This window comes from Heterocephalus glaber, unplaced genomic scaffold (genome assembly GCF_053883595.1).
Source record: "Heterocephalus glaber isolate CG9 unplaced genomic scaffold, H.glaber_assembly_v1.0 deba00001523, whole genome shotgun sequence".
In the NCBI taxonomy this organism is placed as follows: domain Eukaryota; kingdom Metazoa; phylum Chordata; class Mammalia; order Rodentia; family Bathyergidae; genus Heterocephalus; species Heterocephalus glaber.
In genome coordinates, this window is record NW_028258327.1 from 30,000,187 (window position 1) to 30,015,404 (window position 15,218).

Genomic DNA, 15,218 nt, shown 5'->3' on the forward strand with positions numbered 1-15,218 from the left:
CAAAACTGCTATATAGATTCAATGCAATCCCAATTGAAATCCCAGCAGCACACTTCATGGACCTTGAGAAAACAATCCAAAAATTCATTTGGAACAAGAAGAGACCCAGAATAGTAAAAGCAATTCTAGGTAACAGAGACATGGCAGGGGGTATCACAATCCCCAACTTGAAACTATACTACAAAGCTACTGTGATAAAAAAAAAAAAAAGCATGGTACTGGCAAAGCAATAGACCTGAGGACCAGTGGAACAGATTAGAAGATGCAGAAACAACTCCAGTGTGTACTCAGTGTGTACTCAGCCACCTCATCTTTGACAAAGGAGCCAAACACCTTCACTGGAGGAAAGATAGCCTCTTTAATAAATGGTGCTGGAACCACTGTGGAAATCAGTATGGAGATACCTCAAAGAACTAGGACTGGAAGTCCCATTTGACCCTGCTATTCCCCTGCTGGGGATCTTCCCCAAAGAATTAAAAGAATCATACCACAGTGATATATGTGTGCCCATGTTCATAGCAGCACAGTTTGTGATAGCTAAAACTTGGAAACAGCCCAAATGCCCATCAACTTGAGACTAGATAAAGAAAATGTGTTTTTTTATATAAAATGGAGTACTACTCAGCCATAAAAAATGAGAAATTAGAGACATTTATAGCTAAGTGCATGCACATTGAGGTGATACTCTTAAGTGAAATAAATAGGACACACATGAATAAATACCGAATAGTTTCTCTGGTGTAAGAAACTGAAAGTGTAAATAAGGACTAAATGTATAATAGGTAATGTGAAATAGGAAGAAAAGGGGCAAAGGGGAAGGAAGTGGGAGGGCTAGGGGAAAGGATAGAAGGGAATGGGATTAATATGAGAAAATGGAAAAATAGGAACAAAAGCTTTGTAAATAGGGAGGAATGGAGGGGTTGAAGGGAGGGCTGGGAAAGGCTGAAAAATAAGAACCAAGAGAGACTATGTAAAGCTGCAAATTTCCAATGATGAATGTCATTATATTGTATACCTAAAATGTACCAATGATTAGAATGAATAATCGATAATGTAAAATAGGAAGAAAAGGTCCAAAGGGGTAGGGGTAGTGGGAGGGGCAGGGGAAAGGAAAGAAGGGAAAGGAAAAATGCTGAGAAATGGAAAAAATGGAAATAAAGTCTTTGTAAATAGGGAAGGGTGGAGGGCATGAAGGGAGGGCTAGGAATGGGGAAAAAATAAGAACCAAGATGCATTATGTAAAGGTACAATTCCCAATGAGAAATGTAATTGTGTTGTATACCTACAATGTACCAATAAAAGAATTTAATAAAAAATTTTTTAAAAATGGTGCTGGAGAAATTGGGTTTCAACTTGCCAAAGACTAACACTAGACCTATATCATTCACCATGCACTCAACTAAAATCAAAATGGATTAAAGATCTAAATATTAAAACACAAACGTTGAACTGGCTGGAACAGAGGTTAGGTAGAACTCTTGAAGACATTGGTGTAGGAAAAGATTTTATGAACAAAACCTCAGTTGCCCATGAATTAGCACAAACAATCAACAAAATCAACAAATGGGATCTCTTCTTATTAAAAAGCTTCTGGACAGAAAGAGAAACCACCAACAGTGTGAAGAGACAACCCACAATGAGGGAAAAAATTTTCACCTGCTGTTCCTCAGACAAAGGTCTACTATCTCAAATCTATAAAGAACTTTAAAAAATCAGACCTCCCAAATTTAAAGACCCAATCCGAAAATAGGCATCTGAAATGAACAGACATTACTCACACAAAGAAGCAGAAATGGCAAATAAACATATGAAAAAATGTTCAACATCACTGGTGATTCAAGAGATGCAAATGAAAACAATGCTGAGATTCCACCTCATTCCAGAAAGAATGGCTGCTATCATGAAATCAACCATTAACAAATGCTGGCAGGGTTGAGGGGAAAGAGGAACTCTGCTCCACCGCTGGTGGGAGTGTAGACTGGCACAACGACTGTGGAAATCAGTATGGAGAAACCTCAAAGAACTAGGACTGGAAGTCCCATTTGACCCAGCTACTCCTCTGCTGGGTATCTTCCCCAAAGAATTAAAAGAATCATACCACAATGATATATGTGCACCCATATTCATAGCACCACAATTTGTAATAGCTAAAACTTGGAAGCAGCCCAAATACCCATCAGCTGGAGACTGGATAAAGAAAATGTGGGCTTTTTTATAAAATGGAGTACTACTCAGGCATAAAAAATGAGAAATTAGAGACATTTATAGCTAAACGGATGCACATTGAGGCGATACTCTTAAGTGAAATAAATAGGACACACGTGTAAATACTGAGTAGCTTCTCTAGTGTGAGAAACTGAAAGTGTAAATAAGGACTAAAAGGTATAATAGATAATGTGAAATAGGAAGTAAAGGGGCAAAGGGGAAGGAGAAGTGGGAGGAGTAGTGGAAAGGAAAGAAGGGAATGGAATTAATATGAGAAAATAAAAGAAAGGAAAGAAAGTCTTTGTAAATAGGGAGGGATGGAGGGGTTGAAGGGAGGGCAGGGGAAGGGGAAAAAATAAGAACCAAGAGAGATTATGTAAAGGTGCAAATTTCCAATGATGAATGTCATTATATTGTATACCTAAAATGTACCAATAAAATGATATAAAGTTAAAAAAAAGAGTTCACCACTTGCTGAGAGTTGGTGAAAAAAATTAAAATTAAAATTAAAAGCTATGTCTAGAACTCTTGATAGTAGGTATTGACATGAGGAAGGCACTGCCCAAACACAATAATTAGCTGCTTCATTCCTTCCCTTCTAGCTCCCTTCTGATCCCCATCAGCTGTCTTCATTTCCCTGGCACTCTTTTACTCCTCAGCCCCACAAAATCCAGTATTTTCCCCCACCAATACTCTCCTACAGACTCAAAGGTCACAAAGACTTCATTGTTACAATATGTTTTTATGCCTCTCACACATTTCCTTTAGACTCTCCCCTTGTCTAGATCTGACATTACCTCTAGAGCTTCAAACACACTTTCATCAAAAGAACCTGTCTTACATATGAGGTCTTGTCTACTTGACTACTATTATAGCTTTATAGTAAGACATCTAGTTGGTAACCTTCCTATCTCTGGGACAAAATACCCAGCACCAGCAATTTAAAGAAGTTTTTTGTGCTATTATCTGTTTCTTTTTTTGTAAGAGTCTTTTTTTGTCTATGACTTGTACTCTAACGTTTTGGCCATTCTTTTAAGATTATGGTATACAGTGTATTAACTAATGTTATTCTTTTTTTTTTTTTTTGGTACCGGGGATCGAACTCGGGTCCTTATGCTTGCACAGCAGGCGGCGAAACCACTGAGCTAAATCCCCAGCCCTACTAATGTTATTCTTTAAGTAATCTGATATAAAAATTTGCTTTATTTTTTCATAGGAATAAGAAGACGGTTTTTTAAAAATATTTTCTTTATGAATAAAAAAATAAAGAAGTTTAGTTTGGCTCATGGTTTCAGAGGGTTTAGTCCACAGTCAGATGGCTCCAAAGCAGAAACAGTATGGTGAAAGGGGTAGAGCAAACCTTCTCAAATTGTGGCGTTCAGAAAGCAGAGAGAGAAGAAAGGAGCCAGGAATAAGAACTACACCTTTTCAAGCTTTTTCTTGGTAACACCAACCAAGACCTACCTCCTAACAGCACATGCAGCTATGATTCATTAATGGCTAGATCCACTGATGAGTATAGCACCCCTATGATCCAATCACCTTCCAAATGTTCCCTGTCTGAGCAAAAGAAACATTTGGGGCACATTTTAGATATGAACTATAACATTCTTCCCCTGGTCCCCAAAAGGCTCACATCTGCCTTACTACACAAAATGCATTTAGTTTATCTCTAAGAGTTATCAAAGTCAACAGTTTCAGCAGTACTTACAAGTCCAAGCCCAATGTCCTCTGAAACTCAAGGCAAATTCGGCTGTGAACACTTATAACAATGATTGTGAACCACATAGAGCTTTCAATGGTACAAACAGCCCCCGGTGGCATGTATAACAGGTTTGCCAACACTGTCCTATAATACTCAAAAGCAAAGTTAAAGACTTCTAACATACAGAGGCACAATCCCATTCCAAAAGGGAGGAATCAGAGAACAGAGAAGAGTCAAACCAAAGCAAGACCTAAAATCATCAGAGCAAACTTTAAATCCTGTAGCTTCATGTCCAGCATGTGGGGCAAGTTGTGGTAGGATGTGAGCTCCAAAGGGTTTGGACAGCCCTGCCTCTATGGCTTTGCAAGTTGCAGCCCACATGAACTCTTTCTTGAGCTGGTTCTGCTCACTACTAAGGCTTTCTTCAGCAGACATTCCTGGTATCTCCAACTTCCTAGGATCTCCACCACACCTTTAGCTTCACTCACAGCTTCACATATCACCCTCTCAGGAGCACATTTTCTGCCCTCCCAACATTCCTTTGAAATCTGGGTGGAAGTCTCCACTACTCCACAATTCTTGAATTCTGCAAGCCTGTAGAACCTGCACCATGTAGATAATGCCAAGGTCTGCTGCCAACTTGAGCTGTGGTTGGGCTCCCTTGTGTCGAGACCACTGCAGCCTCTGAGTGCCTGAATGGATAAACTTGGCCTCTAAGTGGCCCTGAGTGAAAAGAGTGCTGTCCTTGGGTTCTAATCTTAAAGCAAAGTCTTTCAAAGGAGTTTACCCTTTACATCCTTAAACCTGTGAGAGGTGGAATCTTGGCCCAAGTCTGAGATGCCCTCAAGGCATCTTTTCTATTGTTCTGGAACAAGGTACTTGGCTCTTGTTTAGTGTTGTTCATCTTTTCAGTAGCTACATTCTTCTTGGCCCCAACTTTACACAGGCTTCTTTTCTGATGAAACTGCAAACTTTTCACATCTTTTCACTCTGCTTTTCTCTTCTAATTTTCACTACAAATCTGGCTAAAAGCAGCCAGAAGTATCCATGCCAGAACCTGAACACTGGAAATTTCCAATGCTTGCCTTAAAATTTCCTCGCCAGACTAATTAGTCTGCCACCTTTAAATTCAGCCTCAGATAGTCTTAGAACATGGGCAAAATGTAGGCAAGTTCTTTGTCAAAATGAAACACTTATGGCCTCTAATCTAGTTTCCAACTGAGTCCTTATTCCCATCTGAAACATCATGACTCTGGCCTTTACTGTCCTCATTCTCAGCATTCTGGTTTTCTGGGCTCCAACCAGAATCATCTATCAAGCTCTACTTATAACATTTTAGGATTTCTCTAGTCTACATTTCCAAACTTTGCTAAATTCCCATATACCAGTTCCAAAGGCTTCTGAACCATAAAGTCAGGGCTAATCATAGCAGAGAGAGAAAGGAGGATTCAGGGACATGAACACACCCTTCTAGATAATGGCCCAGTGACTAGGCCCCACTCCTAATAGCACATTCAGTTATGAACTCATCACTGGATTAATTTACTGATAAGTATAGCACCCCCAAGATCCAATCACCTTCCAATACCCCCACTTTTGAACACATGAGACTTTCGGGAACATTTTATTTTTTATTTTTTTATTTTTTATTTTTTGATACCAGGGATTGAACTCGGGACCTTCTGCTTGCAAGGCAGGTGACAGCATCTTCTGAGCTAAATCCCCAGCCCTGAACATTTTATATTAACAGACATTATATTAGGCAGTTTCTTTTTCAAGATAGCTTTAGTCATTCTAGATCATTGTGTTTCTATCATTTTTCAAAATTTAACTTAGAGTTACAACCCCCAAAATAATTTGAAAACCAAATATTTTATTGGAATTGCATTGACTCTACATTTTAATTTGGGAGAAGTGACATCTTAACATTAAGAATGTCAATGATTCTCTTTATATTTCTGATTTTAAGTTTATATCTGTGAGTTTATAGTTTCCACCAAATTTAGGAAATCGTTGTCATTCTTTCTTTAAATATTTCTTCCATCTCTCCTACCTCGTCTTTCCTTTTGCAATCCCACCTGCACAAATACTAAACTGATTAACACTGTACCACAGATTATTGAGTATTTGTGTATTATTCCATCTCCTTTTTTTCCTGTTCTTCAGTTTGGATAGCTTTTTCAGCCTTTTCAGTTTTTTGGATAGCTGTTCTCAATGTCACTGGTCTTATGCTCTTATGCTCTCTAGAGTCCAATCTAGTGTTCAGCCTATCTTTTGAAATTTTCATTACAGACACAAGTTCAGTTCTACAATTTTTGTTAATTCTTTAAAATCGTTTCAATTTCTTTGCTAAGATTTCCTATAACTTCACTTGTTGTATCTTTTTCTTTAAAACTTTGAATATATTTATAATAACTGTTTTAAAGTATTTTCTAGCAAATTCATATCTGTCATTCTGTATCCATTGATTTTATTTTTACTCTCTTGTTTTTCATGTTTTTTATTGTAAGCTAAACCTTGTGGATACAATGTTTCTGAAATGTGGATTTTCTCTTCCTTTAATGAGTATTTGGCTTCACTCTAGCAATTTACTGAAGAATTTCACTCTAATTTACTGAAGAATAGTTTATTCTTGTTAAACCCTATTTTCAGGACCCATTTGGGTGGGTCTAAAGTAGCTTTACTCTAAGGAAGTGGTGGTGAACCTATGGCACATGTGCCACAGCAGGCTGCTTGTTATAATTGAAAGCTCTAAAAGATTTACCATCACTGCTTTAGGGTTAAAATACCCCCATTCCTGACAATCATTAAGAAAGTAAACAATAACAACTGTGGTGAAAAAGGAACACTTCTTCATTGTTGGTGAGAATGTAAACTAGTACAACCATTATAGAAATTATTATGGAGATTTCTCAAAGAACTGAAATTAGAAATTCCACATGACCCAGTGATCCCCATTAAGTATCTTCCCCAAAGAGCTTAAGACATCATACTACATGATACATGCATACCAATGTCTATAGCAGCACAGTTCATAATACCTAAATCCTGGAAACAGCCTGTATATCCATCAGCAGATGATTGGATAAAGAAAATGTGGTATCCATATATAATGGAATACTACTCTGCTATAAAGAATGACAGATTTGAGACATTTGTAGGAAAATGGATGCACCTGGAAAATATAATGTTGAGTGAAATAAACCAGACACAAGTTTAAATACCATATGATATCTCTCATTTGAGTGAGGCAAAGTATAAAGAGAATAATAAACAGTGCATAGAAGTGAACAAGGAGATGGATCTCTTGCAATAGGGAAATGGTCTAATGGAAAAAGCACAAAGGGTGAGGAGGAGGGGATAGGAAATAAGTAGAATAAAGTTATGCCATGTACAGGAACCTAACAATTTCAGTTAATGTGAACATTAAATACCATAACATGAGCTAATATTAATAATGTCAGCAAGAATGAAAAAGGGGATAGAGAATTGGAGGAAGGGGGAGGGAAGAGGATTAATAAAAAGAGAAACGAGCTATGGTATGTACATGTAATCACTCCTCAAAATGATTGTATATGTGCTGCCAAAGTGAACACCCCAAAATGATTATAAACTTATAACTGGAAAGATGTACTAATAAATAAAATATGAATAAAATAAAATATCCTCATTCCTAAAATGTGGTCTTTTTCAAATCGATGCCCTGATATAGGGTAAGTCTTTTCACTCTAATTGATCATTACTTAAAAATCTTCCAATTCTGTGCTGTTCAATTGCTTTACAATGTATGTTGACTTCAAGCATATTAGTAGTTATTCTATACCAGACCTCACAGAACTATACTCACTACATGATTGTACAATTATTTGGCCAAAGACACAAGAGACATCCATGAAGATTTCTGGGACTCTCTGTAGAGCCTTGTATTTGATACCCTGATACAGAGCCTTCTATCTGGTACCCTGCTCTGCAAATCACCCCAGCATGAGCAGCCCTGGTCTCCATCTCTGAATGCTCTTCAGAGTGAGACTGTTGCTCTCTGGTTGGATTCAATTTCCCTGTACTGTGTTTTCAGATAGAAGCTCAATCTCCCTGTGTGTCTCCCTTCTCCCAAGGATCACAGGCTTGTGCTCTCTGTAGACCAACGCCTGAAAATACCTCCACAAGTTTCATGGCCATGAAAGGCATGAGGTAAGCTTGAAATTCACTACTATCTCTAGAAAAAAACAAAATTTTGTCCATTCATATTTAAATTGGTCAATCTGAGTAATCAGGACTTCATAAGCCTTCTGAATGCCAGTACCTATGAGTCTTTACTCTGATATAATCTCTCCCAAGAAGTGTCGTCCAATATTCTTCCTGGAAGGGTGGAATTTTATTTGTCTGGATTCTAAAGTTGAGTAGAAAACAGAAATATGGTGTATTTTTCCTTCTTTTTAAGGAAAAATCACACCATCCAAGCATCTTGCAGATATCAGTTACATTCTCTATTCCCCCTCTCTCCTGTTCTTGTTATCAAGAACTTAAATAAAATCTCACTAATTTATTTTATCCACAAATTTTGTTTCTACTTTCTGGCGGGTGAGGTAGGAATAGATGTTTGACTTAGTCAGGAAGGAATAATATCCTGGGGCTATAGCTACGCTATGCTCTATAGACATTAAGCAACCCCCTCATCTTAGTGTCTTGCCTCATATCCAAATTTGTTGCCTAATTTTCTCTAAACTCAAAGCTTTTCTAGATTTCTGTGGTGTAAATTGTCTTTGTTTCATACTTTTATTTAAATTTTATTTAAATTTCCTTTTTAGACACTTAATTTTGACTTTTATCCACACGGTTAAGGAATTTACCATGCTCCTACTTACTTCTCATTTTCACACCATGTAGTATGTCTTTTCATTTTTTTCAATGAAGGAGTTTATGTCTCTATTTCTTTTCACCTTTTATTATGCCTGCTTAAAACAAGAGGTTCTTGCTTTTTTGTTGTACTTAACTCACTCTTAACAATTACATTAAGCTTCACAAACATAATATCAACAACTTTTACTCTACTGCTACTGATTTTTAGAAGCTCTATTCATCAGTGGTTTTTGTACCCTGTATCATCTTACCTGAATCCATCCTTGCTTCATTTGTCAGATCAGACCATCTTTCAGAGTGTGCACAACAGTGATAAACTTTTTCAGTTTTGTATAACTTGTATGTCTTTATTTATTCTTATTTCAAATAGCATTTGAATGAATATAGTATTCTCGATTCAAAATCACTTCCCAGATACTTTTAACAGCATTATTTCAAAACTTCCTTTTCTACTGATATAGCAGATTAGATGTTCACAGAAACCTCTTCAGGTTACTACTACTGATATTGCTAGGTAAAACATGGATAAGTTGAGTGAAATACGAAGACTTTTCTGGAGGCAGAAATGAAAAGAAGCTGCTTTCCATTGCCCTCCCTTCTTTTCTTTGAGTCTATGAGGGGCTTCCGAGGTTGCCTTGGGCTTGGTCAAGTTCCATATCAGTCCTAACAACCCTAACAGACCAAATCCATCTCCTGTCCCCAGACAATCCCCCTTGGTTTTATGAGCCACTTTTCACAGATCCAAACACTGCATATACAGAGAGACAGATAAAATAAAAGGGAGAAAGGAAAGGCAGGAGAATGTTGACATGGCAGTTCTCGTTAATTTCCAGATGTCTTCCCCATTCTACTCTTGAAATTTCTTAGAGAGATTTACTGAAAACTATACCTGTACTCTATAGTTGTCTCTAAAAAATGCTTTGGTTTGTGTTTATTATGCTGTAGTTTCTCTATCCATCCAACCAAATTTATTACTTCTGCTTCAGAAATCCCTCAAAACCTCTGGTTTCTTTGTGATATTCTGTTGTATTTTCCAGAACTCTTTGGAATTTTTTTCTGTTTCTAATATCTTTCCTCTTGTTTTAGTCCGTCACAGTGTCTTATACATAGTATGATAATCAAAGAAAAAAATTTACATTTGCTAAAATGAAAATATGACCAGATTGTACTTATTCATTTATAAATCATCCATTCAATAATTGTAATTGAATATTATTATTATAGTAAGTAAAATTCTAAGCTTTGGGGAAATAGCAGTGAAGAACAAAGTTCTTCTCATGTAGCTAACATCATGGAATGCTATATAGACACATTTAATGATCAAGTTATGTTCCTGCAACTAGGCTGTTCAATGAATTGGTTCCTAAAGGAGGAATTGTATGTACTATGTACATTGCAATATTCAGGACAAAGAAATAGTCAAAGGAAACTCCAATTTGATGACTTTCTTTTTATTTGCATAACTCTTACATTCACTACTGTAGTGTATAACAGAACATAAAGCTATAGTACTTTACTGTACAGCATAATCAGCAAAAATTACAGTACTGTACTATAGAAGCCACCATAAGACTGCACTCAGCTCACATTTCTGTGTCCCAAGTCTGAATGCAGGTCATAAGACCCAGTAGTGAGGCATAAGTTTGAACAGTGTACCTCAGTATTAAGTCTGAACAGTTGTTAAACAGGTAGGTCGTTATAAGGGGGTGTGCGTACATTATAAATACAAGTTAGAAAAACAATATAAGTAGCATAAAACATCTTTGTGTGCAAATAGGTATATGTATACTTATATCTATATGTGTTTATTTCAGTTATCAAGTCTTGACTATCAAATGTGTCCCATCTCTCCATTGCCTCTGCTATTTCCCTACTTCAGTTATTTCTCACCTGGATAAGCTCTAGCTCCTTGTGGATTTGCAAATCAAGTCATCCCATACTCAACTACCAGATTATTGTGATGAAAGCACTCCTCTGATGAATGGCTCCCTCAGGATTATTTGTCACCTGCTGAACTAAGAGACCAAACACAACCTTTGATCACAATTTTCAATCTCAACCAACCTGCAACTCAATGGCATCCTACACATGCACCATACGCCTCTCACTATTTCTGGGAATTGTTGTCTCAGTGTTGTGTACATGTTGGTTGCTATACAAGAAATACCTTTCCTCTGATCCCCTAAACATCTAAACTTTAACTGGTCTCCATGGCACAATGCAAGTTCCACCTACTTCAATAGACATCAGTTGATAGACAATCTGAAAATGATGGGGCAGAGCCTGCACTCTGTAATAGGGGAAAGGCACCATTCGGGCAACCCTTGCCAAGTGAGGGCACCAGCAGAGGTGCTAGGCCCACAAGAAATTCTGAGATTAAGTAGTTCCACAGACAAGTAAGTTTGGGTAATATTCCGTACCATAGCTCTCCATAAAAATTCACATTATGCATTTGTATACTAAATGTTCTTAAATATCCTCTGGTAGGAAAAAACATTTCTATATTCTCTCTACTGCTATTTCTTCCTTCTCCGAATCTATCACAGTGTTTCAAGGTATACACATATACATGATATGTGTGTGCAATTTTTTAAACTCAGCTTTTACAAATTGACTTTGGAAATCTTTTATTGCTAAATTCATTCTGTAGAATCAGTGTACTAAGGCTCTCATATGGGAAATTCTTGAACTTGAAAGTGGAACCTGGGTTCAATATCTGATTAAGCAGCTGTCAGTACAAATCTTCCCCAGGCCTGGGCTCAGATAAGGGAGCCACACATCCTAACAAAGGTGCCATGTTATTCCCAGGCCAAAGTAAGAAAATTAAACATCCAAACATGAGCAGTGTAACGCATCACATATAGTTGACAAATTGTTCGCAAGCCCAGGTAGGGTACACACGTATCCCAAGAGTAACATATTATCCAAACATAATTATTAATTGTGGATCGTGCACTCTCAAAAGCATCCTAGATTGGTTAATCAATCAATTACATGGTCATTTAATTATAAACTTTCTACTAATGGTCTTCATTATATCCAATTCCTAAAGCCAACCAAGTCACCCTACCTGAGAGTGGAATGCAGAACCAACTATTTTCCAGTTATCTAGAATTTTGGGGGGTTTTTGTGTGTGTCTACTTAGCTACAGTTTTCCCTAACTCTCGCCTTACTGATCTGGTCAGGATAATAGGAATTGTACCCAGAGACCTTTGTTTCACTCTTTAGAACCCTAAGGGGATTAACGCAGGCCTTAAATGCTAATGGTTTGCTGCAAATCCCTAATATGGTTTCCCATGTCCTTCTGGCTTACTTCATAAACTCTCCTGCCCCAAATAGACTGTTTTAAACTATGACATTATTACACTTGAGTGCAACTTACCACATCTGAAAACTGTGTAGTACCTCTCTCCCCCTCACCCTTCAGGACTGGAGTTTCCTATGTACTAGTGCTAGCCTAGTGTGTTTTGACAGACATGCTACCTGCTTTGTGAAGATTAAATAGCTTACTTCCCCCACAATGATTTAAGGTGGCTTGAGTTATGATGTCAGATAACAAGCTATGTGCCTGGCCACCCCTTTCTAGAAGAATCTTAGTTAATGCATCTCTGAAATGAGATAGTTGGTCAAGATGGTGTGCAATACTCCCTCCAACTGTGATGAACTAACTTCAGGTACACACTGTTTTGAACCTTATCTATTCTGGATATGGCCTCACACAATGATGGGAGCCCTTTTCCCTATTATTTTCTTTAGAACTCAATAATTATGTTTTGTATAAATATTTATAAATGGGTGAGGCATTTAACTTCCAAAAAAATCTCAAGCTCTGAGATGATGAAAAAATCAAATAAAATCTAAGAAGTGAAGTAATCTCATTAAAACAGCAAGCACTACACAGAAATAATTCTACATCACTTGTTAGTAAGACTACTAGTAAACTAGCATTGCCTATAAGGGCTAACACTGAAAATTCACTCTGTGTAAGATCACTTTCAGTGGCTCATACGTTGTATGCCTCACAACAACTGAATCAAGTGGCAACTAAAATTATCCCCATTTTATAGATAAGACAACTGAGGCACAGAAGGGTTACATAATTTGCCTGAAGTCTTCCCAGATGGTGAGTGATACATTCAAACTGGGATGATCTAGCGCCAAAGCTCGCACACATCACCACTGTACTAACTCCTTCCCTTTTACCAGCATTTGCTCCCATGAACATTCCAACAATGCTAGCCTATTCCTTGCCCAGCCAGAAACTGAGGCCCAGAGAAGCTTAACAATTGCTCTGTGTCCCACAGCAGTCCTGCCTCACTACAAAGAACTTTTCAAACGTCTCTGAGAGCTGACTGCTGAGAAGAGACCCAGAGTAAAGTGGAGTCTGGGATTCGCAAAGATGTTTCTGGAAATGCAGAATTAACCACAGCATCTAATCGCAAGCAAGAGGCATTTGGAAAAAGTGTAAATAAGGACCAAAAGGTATAACAGATAATGCGAAATAGGAAGAAACGGGGCAAAGGGGAGGGGGAAGTGGGGGGGGGTAGGGGAAAGGAAAGAAGGGAATGGAGTTAATATGAGGAAATGGAAACAAAGTCTTTGGAAATAGGGAGGGATGGAGGGGTTGGTTGAAAGGAGGGCAGGGGAATGGGGGAAAAATAAGAACCAAGAGAGACTATGTAAAGGTGCAAATTTCCAAGGATGTATGTCATTATATTGTATCCCTAAAATGTACCAATAAAATAAAATTTTTTTAAAAAAGGCATTTGGAAGTGGGGACATGATGAAGCAGGAAGTAACAGCCCTGTGTAATCATCTAAGAAGAAAGAAAGTAAAGAGGAGTGAGAAGAAGCAAAGAGGGACCAGTAGGTAGGCAGGACCCAGCTTAGGAAGGACAGGTGAAAAATATTTTTCTGTAGTTACATACATTTACAGCACCAGTGCAAAAGTTATACAAAAACACAGATGACAAACCCAGAAAGTATATAGTTTTGAATTGGGATGGCACAACTGAAACAGCACTCATGAGAGACTTTGGACTAGTGTACAGCATATAATGGGCACTTAATAAATGTTTGTTCCAAATAAAAGAGACAAAGAGAGAAAACTCTAAGAACTGCTTTCATAAAGAGAAAGGCACCTAGGGGAGTAGCTGCTCAATAAATATTATTTTTGTCTGTGTGCAGTGAGAAGCCTTGGGAGTTGTGAAAGATTATCTGATATATTTCCAAAGAGCTCTTAGCCTCTGATTTCAGTCCTCACAAATTCACTGGGGAGGCTGTAGAATCTCTGATTGGGCACTTTAAGGACACATTCTTAGAAAAGCGACAGAGGGAGGAGTAGTGCAGATGATTTCAAAACAGATAAACTGAGGTAAAGAGGCTGGACCACAAGGCTGCACTGTCCTTCCCAGATGTCGTTCTGGTGTTTCCACCCTGCTCCCCCATGAAAGAGAAGAAACGGACAGATGAGCAACACTGCTGTCCCATCATGCTGAGGATGGCTCAGTGATTTGGAAGTCTTCCAGAAAGGCCTGGTAAAATTGTGAGCCATTTATTTTATGAAGAAAAAAGATACAGAGAGCCCCTTACAAATGTGCATCCAGAAATCAGGACAAAATGCTGAGGAGATTATCTGTTCAGAATTTGCTTTAAAAGAGCCCAGGCAGCACTCATTTATTTTTGAGAAAATATATGATTGACCATGGTTCACTATGAATTCAGATGTTGTGCATTAGGCCAGCTCCTCAAAGTTTGAGAGCATTTAATATTATATATCGCTGCCATTTGGACTAAATTGTTTTTTTAATGTACACAATATTACAAATTTAATTTGAGCTGTTTGAATCAGTCTGTAAAAAAGATTTGATTATACCTGAGTGTTCTGGCCCCAGCTTTTCCGTATCTCAGTAATCTTGGTGGTAATTGGCTGATTAGGCGTCTCACACTCCATCTCTGCCTCAGTTTCCATGGTAATGGTACAGGAGCTATTATAGATGAGAACTTCATCTCTTTCCACTTTAGGGCTGAAACGAGAGGGGAGGTTAAATGGGGTGTCATCAATCTTAATGAAATGCAATTATTTTTACTCTTATTAATCATTGCAAGCCATTAGCTTGTGGCAACTACAGACCACCATTTGTCAAATTTTGCAAATTTCTGTAATTTTGTTTCCATTCTTTTATTGTTTATTTGTTTTTCCTTTATCTGTTCACCCTGCAATGAAAATGCACATAGTAAATATCTTTCACTGAGGCCTTTCTTATTTTCCAAATCTATTAGGAACATTAGCAAAAGGTTCCACAAACCCAACTTAACAAGCAACGAACAGACAATACTTCCAGTTCCAAAAATGGAAGCTGATGTTGGGCAGAGTTTTTATTTTGATCTTTTTCTTTTCCCCTTCTCTCTTCCTGATCTTACTCACACTTAGTGTTGGGGGAGTGAAT

The 15,218-nt window shown here is 37.7% G+C and overlaps 1 protein-coding gene across 15 annotated transcripts in view; it reads right to left on the bottom strand.

The window, feature by feature from the left end:
- The window catches only part of Pkhd1 (PKHD1 ciliary IPT domain containing fibrocystin/polyductin), a 513,180-nt gene that overhangs the window by 396,078 nt on the left and 101,884 nt on the right, over nucleotides 1-15,218 (bottom strand). For all 15 annotated transcript variants that reach the window (XR_015441583.1, XM_087188170.1, XM_087188168.1 and 12 more), the window contains one exon: nucleotides 14,645-14,795. Coding sequence is in view for 14 of the 15 variants with exons in the window: in XM_087188170.1 (XP_087044296.1) it covers nucleotides 14,645-14,795 (151 nt within the window). In the remaining variant the exon portion in view is untranslated. The remainder of the gene's footprint in view (nucleotides 1-14,644; nucleotides 14,796-15,218) is intronic.